Source organism: Heliangelus exortis, chromosome 3 (genome assembly GCF_036169615.1).
Source record: "Heliangelus exortis chromosome 3, bHelExo1.hap1, whole genome shotgun sequence".
NCBI lineage: Eukaryota > Metazoa > Chordata > Aves > Apodiformes > Trochilidae > Heliangelus > Heliangelus exortis.
Window position 1 is genome coordinate 54191079 of NC_092424.1, and position 12561 is coordinate 54203639.

General features: G+C 39.9%; 1 protein-coding gene across 6 annotated transcripts in view; it reads left to right on the top strand.

Annotated features, from left to right (window-relative positions):
* Positions 1 to 12561, top strand: part of SYNJ2 (synaptojanin 2) — a 66945-nt gene that overhangs the window by 44484 nt on the left and 9900 nt on the right. For all 6 annotated transcript variants that reach the window (XM_071740647.1, XM_071740648.1, XM_071740649.1 and 3 more), the window contains 7 exons: positions 841 to 981; positions 2743 to 2935; positions 4669 to 4827; positions 5041 to 5197; positions 7186 to 7303; positions 9294 to 9512; positions 11285 to 11363. In XM_071740647.1, the coding sequence (XP_071596748.1) occupies positions 841 to 981; positions 2743 to 2935; positions 4669 to 4827; positions 5041 to 5197; positions 7186 to 7303; positions 9294 to 9512; positions 11285 to 11363 (1066 nt within the window). The remainder of the gene's footprint in view (positions 1 to 840; positions 982 to 2742; positions 2936 to 4668; positions 4828 to 5040; positions 5198 to 7185; positions 7304 to 9293; positions 9513 to 11284; positions 11364 to 12561) is intronic.

Consider the following 12561-nt stretch of genomic DNA (forward strand, 5'->3'; position numbering starts at 1 on the left):
GTGTGCTATGTGATATAAACATAATTAGTATGCATGTGGGAATTATAAAATTAATTAAATGTCTCTGTGGCTAGTTGTATTTTTGAAAACTATGGCTAGAGAATGAACTAAAGGCAAGCCTGAGCTCGGCTTGTCAGCATACACAGTAGGCTATGGTGTTTACCAGTCCTTTTGAATCTGAAGGAGCAGTAAGGATGGAATGCTGAAGATAATGTTTCCTATGCTGATTCATCAGGCTGACGAGTTCTTTGCTTGGGGAATGACAAGTTACAGCAGTGCTTAGCATGGATGCTGGGCTTGCAATAAATATCTGCATGTATCAGTTGACTTTAGAAATAAGAAAAAACTATTCCTGCAGAAGTGAAGGTACAGATACCCACCCACAAACCTTCAGCTAAGAACAGCCAGCATCTGTGGGTAGCCAGTCATCTCCCAGTCAGGGAAGATCCAGAGAAGATCTTCTCTAATGTGGACACAAGAAATCTTGCAAGTCATGAGACTGACATGAATTTTTTGTTTTATCATTATAATTACTACAATTAGTTTCCAGTGAATGGGGTAACAAACATAATGTGAACATGGATCTTTTTGAGCACAGTAGACAAAATCCCTCATGTCCCAAAGCAGGATAACTGTATTTTTGAACAATTAACGGGTCTCTGACCCTGTTAACTCTGGGAGGTATCTGTCTCTGCTGTGCCTCCTCAGCACTTCCAGTTCTGGAGTCATCATGTGTACAGCCTAATGGATGTCTGTAAATCAGACATGGATAATGTGCTGATTTTATTGACTATATGTCATTTGGTTTGATTCCAGTAAATGATTTTATGTTTGTTACAGTACAACGAATAGAAAAATGTGGGGAGAGCAGCTTCAGAAAGCTATTTCCAGGACTCATCGTTACATTCAGCTGACATCTGCACAGCTTGTTGGTGTTTGTCTTTTCATCTTTGTACGACCCTATCATGTCCCCTTTATCAGGTAAAAAACGAAACAAAACAAAAACCCAACCTGTGTCTTCAGTAACATCTGCTGTTTGGAATGTGGCCAGGGAGGGTGGGAGTGTTTTTTTAGCTTGCTGGGAATTATGCAAACCTGAATTCCAATCTCTGCTCAGTGTGGGAGAGAGACATGTTTCTAGGCAGCAGTAGTCTGGAGTCCATCCTCCTGGGTAGAGCAAAAGCCAGGCAGCTTCAAGATCTTAGTCCAGCTGAGAAGCCAGGCATGGTCCCAGATGGGCAGTCAGGGTGTAGCACCTTCTTTGGGTGTTGTCTCTCTGGAAAAACCTGAGTTAGTAAGCCAAAGTGTTGGGAGCACCAAGTGAAGGCAAGTGCCTGCATCTGCCCAGAGGATGCATTTTACTTTCTAACCCTCTTCTTTGCCTTTCCATATGGAAAGGGGCTGGTTCCAGGCCTGAAAAGAATGGTGGAAAGGGAGGTGGCAGAAGGAGCTAATTTTGCCCCCTGACATTTTATAGAAATGAGAGCTATAAGGGCCCATTAACTGTTTGTCTTTTGTAGATGTCACAAGAACTAGAACTATGTGCCTAGTCAGGAGGGTGCAGAACTGTGTTTCCTCAGCTTACTGGCCTCAGTGTCCCTGGAGACTGACCACCTTCTCTTGCTTGAAGCTCATCTTTTCACAGAAAACATTTGTACTTCCCGTATGCCTCCCTGGGAGTGTCTTTAGTCTAGAGTTTTTCTGCAGACAAGAAAAGAGAATAAAATGAAGTGGGGGGGGGGGAATGGAAAAGATGGGGCTTGGGGAAGAAAGAGAATAATGGAGAAGAGGGGGGAAAAAAAGAGCCTATAACATCTTGCATCGTTGAAATCATGAATACCTGACAATAATTCAGCTAAGAACTTGTGGTTTTCCACCTGCTTCTTGCTTAGAGCCAGTAATATGCTAGTCCAGATCTGCTTGACTTCTCTCTGGAAAGTAAAATTTTCTCATTGGGAAAGATATGCATGCTGCTGGGGTTGGTTACAACAATGATCTTACATCATTTACTTGTCTGATCAGACAGGAATGCTTTTCAGAGCAGCCTGGTTAGATGGGAGAAGTTCTCCTGCAAGCAGGTGGTTTGCTTTGCCAAGCAAGTCATCTCTGTAGTAAAGTGTACGCTAATTGTGGCATTGAAATACTATGTAATTAACAACATGGAGGATCTAAGCAATTTGTCATCAGTACAGAACTCATTTCAGGAGTTAGGTATAAATAACTCTATCTAATAATCACTGATTTTAATGCATCTGATTTAACAAATTATGGGTTATGATCTGTTGCTCTCATAACTGATTGAAAAATCCAGCACCAACTGCAAAGTTGGATTGCAACACATTATTGCTAATTAAATTAACTTTCTGAAAAGCAGGTTTCCATATGTTCAAAAGTGAAAGGTAACTTAGTAGTATATTCAGTTGTTGTCACTAGCTTAAAGATCATGGTGAAGGTAAACTTGAAAGTTATTTGCTGTAGAGATTCTCAGTGTTTCAGAAATCATTTCTTGCTGGTCTGTTTGGAAGGGACAAGAGGAGAAAAATATTTCCAAATAAGTTTATTTATTTATATAGTCTTGTCTAAAAGATGTGCCTGAAAGCAGCAAGCTTTCAGGAGGGGAGAAGACATGGCATTGTAAACTGTCTTTTTCTTTATTTTGCAATCAAAGTTAATGGAATGTTTTGTCCCTGCAGCCTTTACTCTCTTCTCTCTCCTTTTTTTTTTTTTTTTTTCCCAATACAGGGATGTAGCAATAGACACTGTGAAGACAGGAATGGGAGGAAAAGCAGGAAATAAAGGGGCAGTGAGCATTCGTTTTCAGTTCTATAGTACCAGTTTCTGCTTTATATGCAGTCACTTAACTGCTGGGCAGACTCAGGTGAAAGAGAGGAATGAAGATTATAAAGAAATCACACAGAAACTCAGCTTCCCAATGGTGAGTTTGAGTGCATGTATGTTTAAAGCATTGAAGATAAAGGCCATATCTCTACATTATGAAAGCTGATGCTAGGCTGTGTTTGATGACACATCATCAAAGAAGTCATCTCAGTGGAGAATTGGCATAGGAGAAAATGGTAACGAAAGCATAAAAATAATAGTAAAAAAAAGGAATTATGTTTCACAGGATACCAGACACACTGGTATCCACTGGTATCCAACACACCACTGGTGTGTGGTACAAAAAAAAAGCTCTTGCTTTGCACAAGTTGTATACCTTTCAAAAAGCAGAGTTGCTGCAGTGCTTGAGAAGTCCTCTCTGAGCAGTTTTCTAGCTGATCTTTCAGAATGGTGCAACTTGACTGACAGATCCGTAAGGCCTCATGGAAAAGATCTAGGTGACTGGTGTTAGAACTGGAGGGCATGATGTTGATAGCTGTTGCTGGCACTAGTTAGGCAGCATTCCTGAAAGACCATCCATGACACTCAGTGCTTTAGCTGCTCCTGCTTGGGTACAACACATCAGGTTTTGGTCATTGATGTGGTACTTTCTCTTCCCTTGATTTTGTCCTCATGAATGGGTCACTGTCAAGGAACTGCTGGCTTTTCTCAGAGAGTGGCAAGAAGGTACTGCTGGTCTTTGTTAATAACTTTTTCCCTAGGCTGTGCCAAATCGATCTCCCTAGTGTTTTATTTCGCACTTGTAGATAACCCATGGGATTTGGTACTTTTTTGCATCCCCTAATGTTGATTAATTTCCACAATGCTTTTGTTTTCAGACTTCTCTGGAGAGATCTTAAGCCAGGGAGAGAATGAACCAGTTTGTGTATATTCTGTCTGATCAGCAAAAAATGGCATTTAGTTTGCAAAGCATACCATTTTAACTCCCTGTTTTTTGCAAGGTTTAGAGGCTTAGCACATGTAGCATATCAATCAGATATTTCATGTAATAACTAATACTGATAGTCTGGACATGCTGCATAGAATATCTGTTCCAAATGGCTGTAAAGTTGTGCTTATGGTAGTTTTTCCTTCTTAACTACTTTATGCCCTTTAATTATACAATATATCTTGTGTGTGTAACACATACAAAGAGTGCCCTCTAGTGCTGTGACAGCCACAACTCTGAAACATATCCTACACAAATCTCTGTGTTTTAGATGCTTATAGCTTAATTGAGAGAAAAAAAGAAAAAAAAAAGTTAGCAGTAGGATGTTAAACTTTGAACTGGAGTGAATTTTCATTGATGTTTCATTTCAATACATTTACAAAGCTATGACATGCACATAAGATCAAATTTCGAGCTTGTTCTAACTCAGGACCTTTGCAGAATGTGCTATGGTACAGAAGCACATTTTATATTATATTTAGAAGATGAAAATATATGAGTGTTAAATGTGTGAGGGAAGCAAACATGTATTTTTAATATTCAGGACAGACAAACTGTGAATATTGAGCTGGGATCCCAGCTCAGACATACCTTCAAGGAACAAGGGACACACTCTGACACTCCTGTTTACAACATTCAGCTCAGCTGAATTATACTGTCAGTAAAAGACAGTGAAGGGACCGTTCTATTTTGGCAAAGGATGGATTTTAGCAAGTAGAATGTGACAAGTAGGTCTGGTATTTAGTAATTCAGAGAGACCAAGTTGTACATTTCAGTGCATTTAAGAGGTATTTTTCATGAATGTGATTGAACATTAACAACATTATCTACCTCTAAACTAGGGGCAGAGTGTGTTCTCACATGACTATGTCTTCTGGTGTGGTGATTTTAACTATCGCATCGATCTAACATATGAGGAAGTCTTTTATTTTCTCAAACGTCAAGATTGGAAGACACTTTTGGAATTTGATCAACTACAACAGCAAAAATCCAGTGGAAAAGTAAGGCAGTGTATCTTATTTTCTTGAACGTTGACTTGGTCTTATTCCTTGAGAGAGTGAAAAAGTAGCATTTTCAGACCCTTGTTTATAGTACATCAATATAGCAGTTTCTTTAAAAATCAGAATGTTGGTTGTTTTCAAGAAAGGTGATGCATCACAATGGCACCTACCTCCTTGGTAACTTAATCAAAGAGATGGTATTTCTTTTCATAGATTTTTAAAGACTTCCATGAAGGGACAATTAATTTTGGACCAACATATAAATATGACGTTGGCTCAGAGGCTTATGATACAAGTGATAAGTGCAGAACTCCAGCTTGGACTGACAGAGTGCTCTGGTGGAGAAAGAAACTGCCTTTCGAAAAAACAGGTGCGTAGGGCCTTTCCTCCTTCTATATCTGAAAGTTGGTTTAGGTTTCATCCAGAACACACATGAGGGGATTTAATTTAGTGAATTGTGAGGAAGGGAGTTAGTGAGTTCTGAGCTGAGACCTCTCTCATAGGCTTAGTCAAAAAGCAGTGGCTTTGCTCAAGCAGATGTTCTTTCAGCTTCACGGGAGTAACTTGCAGAGATAAGAGGCCTTTCTTCTTGAGCATGTGAAGAAAGGCTTCAGGTTACTGATTGAAAAGGTGCCAGAAGCATGCTGAGGAGCTGAAAACAGTCCAGCTGTAGCAATCTAGAAATGACTCTGTTGCTTTTCAGCAGAATCATTAGCCTACATAAATTTCCTGTGTTATAACAGCTAGATAGTTATAACTGTTGGCCTCCATCAATGTATAAACACTTTTCTGGAATATCTTCTGGCTTTGTAATTCCTAGGAGAATTTCTACTAGTTTCTGGAATTGGAGTCTCCATTAGTTAAGGCTTATAAAATACTTGGAGATCACGAGTGGCAGGCATAACAGAAGGGCTGTTTTCACTTGTTATTCAAAGGTTAAAATAACAAAAGTATTTCTCTGCATATCCTGGCAGTTTTCATAACTGTTGTCTCAGTCTGCAGCTACATCTATCTGCCAGTGTTCATAAAACCTGAACAAATTCATATTTAAAATGTAATGACTGGAGAATTACTTGGTTTGTGCTTGCAGGAATGATTTTTCACATGCCTAGGAGTTAGAATTTGGAATCCAAGTCAAACCATGAGTACACTAAGTGTAAAAACTGCAAAGCAAAGCTAGGGCAATCAAAGAGTACATTTTAATGTGATACAGAGTTATTCACACTTACTTTAGAAATTAAAAATAAAGTAAAATGAGGATCTTAAACTATTGGTAGAGATATAATCTGGGAAAGAAAAACCGTAGGAGGCGTAAGGAAGCTAAAAGAGCCATCTTGTACTGGCTGTTTTTATTTTAGGAGAAAGAAAGCCCTTCACGCACTTTCAGTGTATATTGCTTATTTTGTATGACAAGGCTTGCTCTTGGGAAGCCTGGAGTACACACAGAATGTAGGACCTATCTAGCTGCTCTGCAAGGGTCAAGGCAGGTTCTTTTCTTTAGACCCTGTAGGCCTCCCACAGCAAGCTCACATGGGTATTTAGCTGACCCCTTGTCTGTTCACCCACCTTCCCAGCCCTGCAAAGCTTTTCTGATCAGTTAGCTTTCAGAGTTCCTCTTCTTTACTGTTGATGGCTCTTCTGCCTCTCAGCTCTAATTCTTTTGCCTTGCTTCTTTTGCTCTTACAGGATAAGTGTAAGAGGACAAAGGGTAGCCCAAGCACAAGTGGTTAGGCAGAAATGGCATATTCTGTATTAACTCATTTTAAGCTCCACTGAAAAGAGATAGACTTATCCATTAGCCCAAACAGTGACCTAAAGACATTCCTGCAACTGACAGCACTATAATACTCCAGCATAATGTTTGGAGCACTTTCTGTCACCTTAATGCATTGCAAAGGAAGTATTTGGAAACTGGATTTGCATGGGTTTGCTCTCTCCTGTATCTTGTGTATTACTTCTCCAGTCCCTCTATATTGTTCATATTTGAAGTGTGTTTTGCAAGTACAGTGTCTATTTCTGTGCTCAATAATGAGACAGGAGGTAAAAAACCTAATAAGACTCTGTCAACCCAGATTATACAAGTAATTGGTTGGATGACATTCAGGCTAACCATTTTGCAGGTGTCTTATTCTAGTGATCAGCTGTCTCTGCACTTCCTGTTCTTTCTGTACCTTTTTCTCCTTGTTTCTGGCTTTAAAATCTTTGAGGATACAAACTCTTATTTAAATGGTATATACTAGAGCAAAATAACCTCGCCTCGCACTACTGGGCACTGGGAGGTCATACTAATTAAATAGTTTTTAATTGGTGGTAAAACTAGCTTAGGGTGAGTTTTAAATCATGTTTTGTCCTTCATAGCTGGAGAGATCAATCTTCTAGACAGCGATCTGAATGCTGAAAATAAAGTCAGGCACACCTGGACCCCTGGAGCCTTGATGTACTATGGGAGAGCAGAGCTGCAAGCATCTGACCACAGGTAAAGTCCTAAGCAAAGAATCAGAGAAAGGTTAGGCTGTGTCATATTGAATTATACCTTCAGAGTGAGGGACTGAGTCTAATTGTAACAGGTATTACACCTTTATTCTGTGTTCAGTATCTGTTTGGTGCTTTTTGGTTTTCCACAGTCATTTTTATACCAGGGTGTCAAGTATCTATGGTCCTGTATTGATTTCTGCAGCACTTTGATCTCAGCAAGGGTTGGATAAGTTGCAAGAGCAGGTATAGAAAACTGAAGGCTTTCTGTTGCTTGTTTTTGCTAAACTCTGATGGACTCCCACTCAGCTTGCTGTGAGACAGGAGGAGGTTGGGACTGTGTGGCCTGAAGAAGGGTACACCATGTACAGGTGTGACCTCTTCAGAGTAATGAAGTGTTGGGCTCCTGAGCTTCACTTAGAAATGGAGATGAGAGAAGGAGAGAAAACAAAGACCAGTACCTCTTGTTGGTCTATATCACTAGCTTTTCTTTAGGGATAGGAATGACCTTTCTTTGTTGAGCTTCTGTTTCACTTTTCTGAAACAAATTCCGTAATGAATACACCTTGAAAGGTCCCTTGAATTTAAAATAATCAGTCTCACCCCTTGCATGCCCTGTGGAATAGCTGCAGCAGTGTTCCTCATAGCAGCACTCAGTGACCCACAGTAGCTGGTCCTGTGCTTCTCATTGTGTGCTCTTGCACACAAGGGCTGTTCTGTATTCCTCCAGCAATGGAAGAACATGCCTCTTGCAATCAATTTCTCTGTCTCAAGGCTTCGACATTGCTGTTTTTCACAAGGCGCAGTAGAACCACTGCACTCATTATATATGACCCTGAGGATGCAATCTGTGAAACATGACTGTTGTACACTCGCATTCTATTTCAGCAAACTTGACGGCAAAAGCTGTTTTTTAATTATAGTCAGCAGGTTTATTTTCCCAGGGTTTGTGCTGGAAATAGGGTTAGCTTTATCTTTGTCAGATATGGAACTTCATTATGAATGGCAGTGCTTATAGAAACTGTTAACACTTCCTATATATATATTTTTCCCCTTAACTATTCCTTTCAAGTTCTGCTGCTGTTGCTTTTATATGTTCTGGCAATACACATTTCAGAGCCCACTCTATTGCAAGTAGGAGGCACCAATTTTGACATAGTTAGACACTTGGCCACCCCAGACACTGCTCTGTGTGTACGTGCAGGTGTAAGTCTGAGAATGTGGGTTGCATCCACTGAGATCAGTCAAGATTTACTCTTTCAGACAGTTTTTTCAGTTTTATTAAGATCTAACACAGGGAGACCTAATATGAAAGAAATGGCTGAAGAAGTAAATTTGCAGTGTTGGTTGTTTATAATGTGATGGACTGACATATATTTGCTAGATACCACAGTATACACTTAAGAGTACCTTGTCCTTAGGTTTCAGAAGAAGACATCTTTATGTGACCCTGTTCAACATAATATTATACATTGCCTTCAAAATCTATAGAAGTTTTAGGAGACAGCTGTTTGATAATGAGTGGAGTGTCCTGGTATTTTAATACTTCAGGCTTCTCAGAAGAGCTAAACACTGTTGCATTCAGCTAACATAGGGCTGGTAAATATAATTAACTGCTCCAGGCATGCTTTTCCACTGCAGGAAGAATGAAACAATTCACCAGAGTCTGACCTTGTGGGTTCTATTTCTAGCCATAGTACTTTTCTGCACTGAGGCCTCAAATAATGTGTTCTGCTTCTCGTTCTGTGTAGAATATAACAATCACTTTCTTCTAAGGTATAGCAGGCTTAGTTAAATATTTGCAAAGAGATTTGACATTGTGGAGGTAAAAATTATCGTAGGCATATAGCATTCAAACAATACACTGTTCTTAACACAGCTAATTTCTTACCTGTCCTACTGCTTGACAATGATTTTAAATTTATATAAGCATTTCTCATTGGGTGATGTTGAACTTCAATTTTTAGAAACTGTTTCTTCTTTGTTTTATGTAGGCCAGTGTTAGCTATTGTAGAAGTGGAAGTTCAGGAAGTTAATCAAGCTGCCCGTGAGAGTGTTTTCCAGGAAGTGTCATCTTTCCAGGGACCACTGGATGCCACAGTAGTAGTAAATTTGCTGTCACCAACCCTTGAAGAGAAAAATTATTTTCCTGAGGACTTGCGTACAGAGCTTATGCAAATCTTTGAGAATTACGGCACTATTGTTCTGGTCAGGTAAGTTTGGGATCTGAAGTGGCATCTCATCTATTCAAAAGCATAGACTAGAAATTTGCTTTTTGTCCTGACAGAATTAATTTTGCACTAGAAAGCAGTATGCTGAATTTTACTGCATGTTGAATTCTTTATTAGAAATTGAATACAAGTGGCTTGAATATCTTTTACCTCTCATCAGCCTGTTGAAGAATCTAACAGCTCTTTTGGCTGTGTGGATGAGAAATTTATTCAGTGTGGCACCATAAAGCAGAAGCTTTGATAAAACCATCACCTTTAGAGTGCACCTCATTTCTGTGCATTACTTCTGCTGGCAGGTCCTTGGGCCCTACTTTACTTCCTCTGATGAGGTCTACTCTCCTCCACTAGGATTTGCTGGCTGGCTCTCCTTTCTTTTGGGGGTCATTTTGTTTGTCTTTTAATAGTATGGGTTCTCGGAATTGTAGAATCTACTGTGTTTGAGAGGGAGGGCATGATACTTTATAGCAGAGCAGTTTAGTTTCATTCTGGTTGATTCTATAGAGTGCTCCAGAATTGTTTTGAGACTTGTGTTTTGGAAAATGCAGACAAAACTGGTCAAGACCTGACACTTGGCCTGGGAAACAAGACCATGAAGTTACTTATGTTAAATTTGTTCCATTTATTAGTGGAGAAAACTGATGACCTTTTGTTGTGTGGTTTTATGAACTACCAAATGTACATTGAGGGTTCAAAAGCAGGAACAGCAGCACCGCCTTGATTGTGAAGAAAGGAGCAAGAAAAGAACATGCTTTGGTCATGTTCTTTTGTGGGTTTTTTGGTCATGTTCATGTTTTCAGTCTCATCAAAAAGAGACTGACCCATTCCTCTTGACACCCACCCCTCAGATATTTATGGACATTATTAAGGTGCCCTCTCAGCCTTCTTTTCTCAAGGCTAAATAGACCCAGTGCTTTCAGTCTTTCTTCATAAGAGAGATGTTCAAGTCCCTTAATCATCGTCATAGCTCTCCATTGGACTTTCTCCAGTAGATTCCTGCCTGTCTTGAATTCACAGAATCATAGAATGGTTTTGGTTGGAAGGGACCTTAAAGATCATCTAGTGCCAACCCCCCTGCATGGACAGGGACACCTCCTACTAGATCAGGTTGCCTAACCCTAACCATCCAGCCTGACCTTGAACACTTCCAGGGAGGGGACAGCCACAACTTTCCTGAGCAACCTGTTCCAGCATCTCACCACCCTCACAGGAATTTTTTCCTAATGTCTAACCTATATCGCCCTTCTTCAAGTTTTAAACCATTGCCCCAAAACTGGATATAGTATTCTTGGTTTGTGGTCTCACCACATAGAGGGGGAGTAGAACCTCCCTAGACCTGCTGGACACAATTTTCTTAATGCACTCCAGGATACCACTGGCTCTCTTGGTAGGTGCATACATCATGTGTCCTCTGAGGTGTGAGGGGTATGCAGAGCCATGAAAGTTAGTACAGAGGGAGCATGGCTTTCAAGACTTGGCATCCTGTCAACAGCTGCTGAGACCTTTGTACTACTGCTCCAGAGGTAACCCAGTAAAAGGCAGGGTGCTGGAGTCACATGAGGGATGATGGGGGAGAGAAAGAGCCTAACTGGGATTCATATATCATTCCCTCCTCTCCCAAAAATAAAAGTTGTGAGGAAAATACAACTGAAACCAAATATATAGCTGTACAAAAACATCATGCTTGCTTTTAAGGCTTTTTTTATTCAATGGTGAAATAAAATGCACTGTTTTCTTTCCTCTGTCTTGTGTACTAGGATCAGTGGAGGTCAAATGCTGGTGACATTTGCAGACAGCAAGTCAGCTCTTCGAGTTATGGATATAGACGGCATAAAAGTAAGATTCTCTCAAACCTATAATAAAATTTCATAACATTTCTCAAAAGTGGTTTCTTAGAATGAGGTAATTATGTTTATAGTGGCATTATTTTCTAGAAACTTAGTGCTTGGAAGGTCCTTAACTTTGACAGCTGCTGAGGCTTTAATGAAATATTTCAGTTTTAGAAGAGCAGGAGGTGAGCTCCCGAGCAGTGCTGATGATTTGACCTCTGATACCACTACAAAATACAGACTTAGTCATTGTTCTGGCACTTGAAGCAGTTCTCCTGAGACTGTGTGTGACTTTGCACTGTTGCTAAAGCATCCTCAGGATTGTGGCTTGGTGATATTTTGTTTCTCTTAAGTGTATTAAATAAACTCCTTCTGCCAAGCTGGAAAAACACGATTCATTGGCCTCCATGGCAAACTCTCCATTCTCAGTAGGCGTTTCACCTTCCCATCTCCCCTGCTCTTCCCTCACACACACATACTCTTCAATTCATCAGCCCCCTCATTTATGCTGACAAAATTGTTTGTGGGGCTGCACTGTAAACTTTACACTAAAGAAATGGATTTAACTCTTATTCTTCTTTCATATTTGGATTTTTATGTTTTAATTTGGCTCATGTACTTGATGTTGTTTATAGCACATTCTGAAACACAGTTGTGCACAATGTGTGAAGGTGCTGGGAAGTTGGGTCATGGACTTTCCAAACTGATTTTCCTGCCAAAGTTACTGGCTTGGGTACAACTCACCCCAAATGTCATGGAGCAACACATATAAGCAGCTGTAGTCTTAATCTGCTTAATGTTATACTTTCCACATATATCAACTGTCATACTTGAGATTTTCTGAGCAGAAAGCAAACTTGTGTGTGTTAAAGCTACTGACTCAAAAAATGGAAGCCTCGCACACCATTATTGCTGTCACAGTATAGTTTTGATGATATATGATGTTTCACCTGTTTCTCAGGTATTTCCCAAATTATGTGCTTTTGAGCTGTGAAGCTGATTTTCTTTCAAGAATATTGTTACAGTCTGAAAACTTGGTTATGGGGGTAGGAAGAGTGCTTCATTTTCATTAAGCTTTTGGAGTGAAGCTTTAGCTGTATCAGTTTCTAAAGCAGATGTACAACAGACTGGCAGAACTTGCTTATATTCTGTTCAGGTGTTCTCATTCTGTGAAGTTGCTTGGCAAAGGGGAAATGATTCTTTCT